This window comes from Phaethon lepturus, unplaced genomic scaffold, assembly GCF_000687285.1.
Source record: "Phaethon lepturus isolate BGI_N335 unplaced genomic scaffold, ASM68728v1 scaffold695, whole genome shotgun sequence".
In the NCBI taxonomy this organism is placed as follows: Eukaryota; Metazoa; Chordata; class Aves; order Phaethontiformes; family Phaethontidae; genus Phaethon; species Phaethon lepturus.
Window position 1 is genome coordinate 104,865 of NW_010542432.1, and position 8,013 is coordinate 112,877.

The window sequence follows — 8,013 nt, forward strand, 5'->3', positions numbered from 1 at the left end:
CAGCCTTAACAAATTATCCTTGCATAGCACAACTGCTTTCCTCTCTCAGACTTCATGTTGTGTCCTGAAAACTCAGCACTCTTGAAACTCTGGTCACCATGCATTCGTTTTCCCAACACAAAACTAAATTCACGTAGCACCTTTGCCTTTCTCTTAAATGGAAGTGAGACATATTTATTGGGAGTCTTGGTGAAAACACATGCCAATAAAAAAGATTTTTTTCAAAACAGGAGGAGGGGCTAACCTCAGCTATACTAGATATACTTCTGCAGTTATCTGGGGATCTTCAAGCAAAAAAAAAGATTCTGAATTCTAACATTTTTAATCACTACTGTTTATACTGAAGTACTCTTTCAAGACCTAAAACGGTATGCTGTGGTAAGAACTACACACAAAGTCATAACAAAACAACAGAACCCTTCCTAAACTGACATTTAATTGACCTTAACAATAAAATGGTTTGTATTCCAAATGTGAAACAACAATAAAAAGTAGTAACACGACTTACCAAAGAAAGAAGTCAAAGAAAAGTAAATCAGTTGATAATGGTTATAGGCCTCAATCCTAACATCTTTCCAAATTCCTTGAGTGGGAAAAGATGGGCCCCAGTCCCAACTAAAGGAACATTGCTCCTGGAATACAGAATGATTATGTTACAATTGCCTAATTTTCACAAAGACATTGATGCTGTGCCAGAAATAAAAATTATTTGCTATCTAGAAATAAAATATTGCCATGCACTGAAAGAATTTTTCCAATTTCCATAAAAAACCCAAAAGAGCCTACAGTATTTTTTCTTATTTCTTGACCAGAACTCTGCTGCTACCACCTATATTATATAAAAAATACAATTTTGTATTAAACATCCACATGTAGCAAAATTTTATATTAGTGGGAGAGCAAAACATCACCTAGCCCACCACTTAAAAAAAAAACAAACAGTAAAGATCAAAAAAACAAGCCAGCAGGTTACTCTCAATTCAGCTCTGAATTATCTTAGTTTGTAATGTCAGTATTTAATTGTATACCTAGAAGACAAAGTAAGCAGAAAACTGGTGGTTACAAATGTTTAAGTACTCTAAAAGAACAATATCATACTAAAAATCGTGGGTATATTTGAAATACTTTATCCCCTATTTTTTGTTGTAATACCACAGATTAGTACAAGGAAAGAGATGCGTATGTCTGGTGCATTTGTGTAGTTCAGTTATGTTCACTGTTACTCTCCTCTTTAAGGCGCTCTCATACAAAAACAAAGGGAACAAAAACGCGGTTGAGAAATAGGTTAGTTCTGGTTCTACCATCAGAATAACTGTCAGAATAATAAAATGCTGCTGAGGCAGAGAAGTACCTACACTGCTTTTTATTTAGCTGTTTTCAAACCTGGTCAGACCTCTAGTTAATAAATCCCTTGACAACTTCTATTCATTCAGCTGCCCTCCAAGCTTCACACAGCCCCAGCCCCCAAAGCAAATACAATAGATCCCCTTAAGGTCTTGTACAGTGACCTACAGTTCTAAATTTAGAGACTAATAACTTAGAGCTGAGGCATACTAATTTTGGCAAACCACATTGCACAAATCTGGCCTATCCCTTGCATCGCTGGAGTCAGCCTGCCTGCCTATCAAGTTGCAAAAAAGCCTTCCAGGAAGCAAGCACTGTACCTATTTCAAGTGTAAAAACAGGGACAACACATTCTTAGAAAACAAGTAAGATTGAAAGTCATTTTCCCTTTATAAAAAAATCAACAAATGAATTACTGACAGATTGTCAGGTTTCACTAATATTTCAGAGGCCACTATGAGAAATAGTATGTTGTAAGAACAAGACACTTGTATCACTGATGTACATTACCAGTGGAAGTCTTGTGTTTTGCCACAAAATCCTATTAAAATTTAAATATATTTACTGCACTTAGTACTGAACCTCAAACGTGTAAACAGCTGTCCATAACTTTAAGGCAGTAAGCAGCCAGATTACTTTAGCAGTGTCCTAGTATGGTTTTTTTTACTTTTAAAAGTAAAAACATCACTGGTGGTGTTGCCATGTACTAGGAACTAAAAATGTTTCTGGCAATGTCTGGAGCAGCTTCCAAGTACAGTCAACAACTCCTTTGAGGAAAAGCACTAAGGTACTTTCTTACAAATTTAAAGGTATAGTTCAGTAAAGCATAAAATCATTCCTGGCCATTTTTGCTCTATAAATAAGTCTACAACTGTTTACAGCCTTCTTCCTTCCAAGTTCCTCCCTGCACTAATTTCTAAGAAACACAGTGGACTCAGCATAATTAATCAACTTTCTAAAATGAAATGAAAATAAAAGTAGCAGCAATTAGTAATAAAGACAACGTCTTAATCCTGATGGATCTTCACAGGACAACATGGAGTCCATCTTTCCATTAACAAATTTTAAAGGAAATCGCATCCAGGTTTAGATTAACAAGATTCCAGTCATTTTTTTGAGGAAGCTCTAAGAGGACTTTAAAGGAGAGAGTGGTCAAACATTGGAACAGGCTGCCCAGGGAGGTGGTGGAGTCACCATCACTGGAAGTGTTCAAAAAATGTGTGGATGTAGCACTTCAGGATACGGTTTAGTGGGCATGGTGGTATTGGGTTGATGGTTGGATTTGATGATCTTAAAGGTCTTTTCCAACCTTAATGATTCTGTGATTCTATTGAAAAGATTAAAAATTAATAACAAGAAATGCAATTAAGTGGAGACAAACATGGAAAAATACCCAAAAAGAGAAATTCCAAAATAAGATCACCTAGCCATTGTCTCTAGCTGCTGCAAAGCTATCAGAAATATATGAGATGCTACTCAAGTGATACTTTGCCTTGAGTAAGTTTTAACAGCACTGAAGCCATGTCTTAAATCAGAGTTTCTGAGCTTCATTCATTGTATATTTCATTGTTGTTTTGACTGAATATGTATTTATAAGTCACACTTCACAACTGCAATAAGAAGAGAACAGGTCCTCTGTTAGATAACACTTCTTGGGACATGCCAGAGCTGCCCAGTATAAATAGCACAGGACATGAGCAATAGCAAACACTCACAAAGCTGCTTGGCTGAGATTTTTACAGCCTTGGCAATATACAGTGGTATTTGCAACAGTGAACTCTATTGTCAGCATACATTGCTAAACACACCCAGTGGATCAAAATGTAATGATTACACATTTCCCAACGCTATCCTGCTCTCTTACCAGCAAGTCTCCTTGCTGACTCCTTGATGAAAACAGCCTTTTGAACATTTTTATCACCTAGATACAAAGCCTGGCCTTCTTATGCCTCTTGTATTATCGACATGCTAGATTACAGGTTTGGGGGTAGGAGGGCAGGAGAAGGAAGATGCAATTAAAAATATGTCCTACTTATAAAATGACATTGCAGGTTTCAGAATACATCTGTAAGGACAGCACATGGTGCATTCCTCCTTCCAAGCCTGAAGCCAGAGACAGATGATTCTACCCATACCTTTCTGATGAAATTAGCATGGCACTCTCCTTTCTGCACAGGTGGAGGGCACGCCGGGGGGATGCTGTATGCTTTGTGACATCTGCTCTGCTCTGCTGCATATGAAACGGCTGACAAGAAACGGACTTCAACAAAATTGACCTCCTTGATCATGCTGGTAATATCAAAGCTCTAGGTCAAGAAAACAGAACAAAATCACTACAGTGCTGACATTTATTTATGAGACTTATAATCAGTTACATTGGGATTTTAATATCATACATATTTTTTCAAAGTCATTTGAACTACAGTTTCAACAGGCTCTGGTTTTGAAGTAAAAGAGCTACTTCTTAAGCCGAAAAAAGAAAATACACAGTAACATTCTAGATACGCGGAGATGTTTCTGAGCAAACCACTTTCCCCATACTGAGCCCTCATTGCAGGCTGCAGCACTCTGCTTGCACGCAGAAGTGCTTGAAGAATAAGGATGCTTAAAGAATCTTTACCATCCTTCCTCACTCAGAACTCATCGGCATCTTCAGAAGGACACCTTGTTCCACCTCAGAAAGCTGGTCTATAGAGGAGTCCTTCCAACTCATGCTGTGCTGCCTGCTTACCTACCACAAAGCACCGAGCTGCCTTTTGTGTGAATGCTGCAAAGCTGTATTTCATGACATTGGCACTCTCATCCCCAAAATGTACAAATACATATTCCATGCCAGCACCAAATAAAACACTTGGGGGCTTCCTCACTGGTTCACAAAATCCCCTTCAGTGTGGCTGGATAGAAGGATAAACATTCGGTTTCAGAATTATCCTGTGCTATCAAGATAACATGGTTCCAATGGCTAATACCTGTTTCTTCTTCACAGTGTTCATTTGTGACAAGCCAAGTCTTGGCAATTTTTTCCAACTTGTGAGCAGCCCAGCTAGCACCATTTATGTCTGTAGCATACAGCAGAAAATTACAAATCAAATAGCATCTCCCATACAGAATCTTCACAGAGTCCTTCCTGCAGACATAGTTGTCATGTGGAACAGGTGAACAAAGCAGAAGTCTAGGTCACAGTAATCCTAGACTCAGTCTAATACAGTTCACTCTGGTTTTACAGTGAAGGCCACTTCATGAACTGTTACAATCTGAGACAAAATGAAGTTGCAGAAGTAAGGGCAAAAAAGTATCACTTCCCAATTCTACAGAGCCTGCTACTGGCAACCCTTTAGATACTCTCCAAATAGTAAATAATTACAATTTCATAAAAGGTCTGTGAAATTTCTTATTTTACAGATAGTAAAAGTAAGTCACAAAGAAACTAAGTGATTTGTTGCAGGTCACACAGACCCAGTGGCAGAATCTAGCTCTCATGTCTCAGGCCAGTACCTCTGCAATAAAACCTGCCAGAATGGTAAACACTAAGATATGAAGACACCACATTTCCTTTGTAATTCAGTTATTCCACTAACATTCTTCCTTTAACTTTTCCTTTTTTGATTCTTTCAAGAGAAAAGGATTGTCCCTTATGCTAGTACCCAGAGTAATTTCATATTTTAAAGCTACAAAATCAGCGTGAATGTTTTTGCTGCTCTCAAGATCATTCCATGATGAGTACTCTCACGCTGACATAGGCCAAGTCCAAAAATGCAAGACAATGTTATCAGAAGCCCTATATTAAAAATCAAAAACCCTATATAAAAAAAACATAGAAACACTTACAAAGGCTTTACAACATGTGCATTTTCATTTCAGTGTTCACGTGTAAACCATTCTAATACCAATTAGTAAGCAGATTTACAGCTAATATAACAGATTTAAGCTTACGCTTTCTTGGAGTTGTGACAGATCCCAGGAAGCAAGACTTATATTATTAGCTGAACTGATCCTCTTGCATGGGTCCACTCATTTGGAAAAAGACACATTCACCTCTAGATCGGACTCTGCTGCTATTGAAAAGATAAGTAAACTTCTCTTTCTAACAGTTATCTGATTACACATGCAGTCCTCAGGCCAAGACCTTCTGTGTCCAAGGACCTATTTTTATGTACACTTGAATGCACTGAAAGTGCTCAGCACAAAAGGGCTTTGGTAAAAAAAAAAAAAAACAAAAAAACAGAAGCACCTTCAGAAATATACACATTACTCATTACTTACATATCTGTTGAACATGTTGTCTGTTCTCCCAAGAGTGATATTGTTGATCAGGATCTGTGCTACTGTATCTACTCCCTCGAAAACCAAATTCATTTTCTGCCACTTTCTACAGAACATATGCAAAAAAAACTGTTAGAATACCTAGAGTTAACAACACACAGGAGGCAGGCAATATAAAAATGTATGTCACCATTATCTATAACAGCAGTTGTCACGACTATCTCCAAAAATGTTTGACTTAGTGTGGCTATACTATATCTTTAAATAGTAAAATTAAGATGACAGCTGAAGTGGCTCAAGTTTGTAACACTGCATGTTCACATACCCACCAGGGATCAGATGGGCTAGCATCCAATCAGCCTAAGTATTATCCTTCCTTATTTAGCAATTCACAAGTAATTTTAAACAATTTAAAAAATTGGGAAAAAGCAACTACTGAAGTGTTCTTTAGCAACATCTTTGCAGCTGCACATTTCTGCATAATATGTTTTATTGGATAAAAAAGCATTAGGCAGATTTTGAGCTGACACATTAACTAGCAATTCTGCATGAAATATGGCATAGAACTATTTTAGACATATCTTTACCGCACACCTGACATCAAAAGGAGTTTTGAATGTCCTGCTGTAAGTCCAGTTATCCAGTGAGATCCATCTGTACATCACATCATTAAATCTATAGTATGGATCCTAAAAACAGACCGACAAAAAGAAAATTAGAAGACTTATTTAGCAATAGTGCTACTTCATTAAATGCATAATATCCATTAGTTGAGGACTTTTTATTTCAGTCTGTCTGCAAATGCAAAATCCACCTCATTTAGTTATTTCTGATATTCCTTTTTACTTTTGAAATAATACGTGAAAGCAAAGCTTTGGTAATATTTCACTTCACTTACATAGGTCAAAACCCATTTGCTATAGTAATTCATACTCAAACTAGAGGAAGCAGGATTTGTTTTTACATAAGAAATGACTAGGCTGGAAATTAAAAAAAAATCAAGACAGCTTGTGACTTAATGAGAGGAACAGAAACATGATCATCCTCATAATGATGGAGAAAGTAAGACTAATAGGATTTTAAGAGGCAAAGAAACAGCATTTTAGGCCTCTAGGGACAGCAATGAACAAATCTCTGCAGTTTAAAACAATTGTAAATACTCCAGTTGTTTCTTGTCAACTAGTCTTGATGTGGTAAAACTAAATGAAATTGTTGTATTTGGAGGGAACGAGAAAGAGAAGAAGGAGAATCAACACAATTTGGTTTGTTGTGTAAAATTAAATTACTATTTCTGAGAATAATGCTGCAGTTATACCGAATGTGTTCTTTTCCCTTTAGTCACACTACCCAGGAAGAATAAAGGCACAGCTGGTCTCAGCTATGTCCTCGACCTTTTTGGCTTCATGCTGTATTTATTACCTTATGGCAGGTCACAACGTTCCTCACCCAGGCTGAAGAAATCAGTTACATGGACCTGACAACCCACTGCCTTGCACTTCATGCCAAGGCAGCAGAAAGGTACAGTGTTACATTGCCATATCAGTCAGTTCAGAGCGCAGGTATCTGGGTCAGTGGCTGACAGCTTAGTTCAATCCTCTTCAGCAGCTGCACAGCTGAACTGCTTTCCCCAAACAAAGACCAATCTCTTCTGGACTACATGACTCAAACCCAGCTAAGAGAGAGCGTAGCTGCATTTAAGGTTCCCTTTGATACGAGTACCAGCACAGCTATCTGCCCTGAATATCCAGATTCCCACTGAAGAAAATCTGCCCAGCTTTATTTTTTCTTCTTGCTGAAGCTCAATTTTTTTCCCTGTTTCAGGAGTCAGTATAGATACTAATGACACTTCCGGATTTGAAATCTGAAAAACATTGTTTCATATCTCATCTTTGTTTTACAACTAATAGGGTCAGGCTCTGTAGTATAAACACAAACCTATTTACATAGATGAGCAAAACCATAACATCTGAGTGACTGCCCTCAGCAGCATAATCTCTTCTGGAGTCCCACAGCAATATAAACATCATTCCTTGAGCCCACACAGACGGAAAGTTGTCACCTTGCCTCTACATGCTATGCTTGATCAATCAAATTTCTTACTACAAGGGAATAAGAGTCAAGAAGGAAAGGTCTTGTTACCTCAGTGAAACTGTGAACTCTGTATTGGTAATACAGCATATTCTCTAAAAGTTAAGTCATCATGAGCCTACCAGAACAATTACTGAATTTTAAGATACCCATACCATTACTTTTATATGCAAAATGCTTGGGGAATGTATCTTGGACTTTTCTTAAGATGCAAACTTTAATAAGTGCATATTCAAATGCAAAATGTAGGCTCATAAAGAAGCACCATTAAGATTACTGTATTGAGACAATAAAAGGCAAGCGTCAAGTGCCAGAGAC

The 8,013-nt window shown here is 37.5% G+C and overlaps 1 protein-coding gene across 1 annotated transcript in view; it reads right to left on the reverse strand.

The window, feature by feature from the left end:
• MANBA (mannosidase, beta A, lysosomal) overlaps positions 1–6,290 on the reverse strand; it is a 40,834-nt gene extending 34,544 nt beyond the window's left edge. Inside the window, exons 1-4 of the mRNA XM_010288000.1 lie at positions 6,202–6,290; positions 5,608–5,713; positions 3,480–3,650; positions 509–632 (exon numbers count right to left, since the gene is read on the reverse strand). Of these exons, the coding sequence (XP_010286302.1) occupies positions 509–632; positions 3,480–3,650; positions 5,608–5,713; positions 6,202–6,269 (469 nt within the window). The 5' untranslated portion in view covers positions 6,270–6,290. The remainder of the gene's footprint in view (positions 1–508; positions 633–3,479; positions 3,651–5,607; positions 5,714–6,201) is intronic.
• Between the last annotated feature and the right edge of the window lie 1,723 nt (positions 6,291–8,013).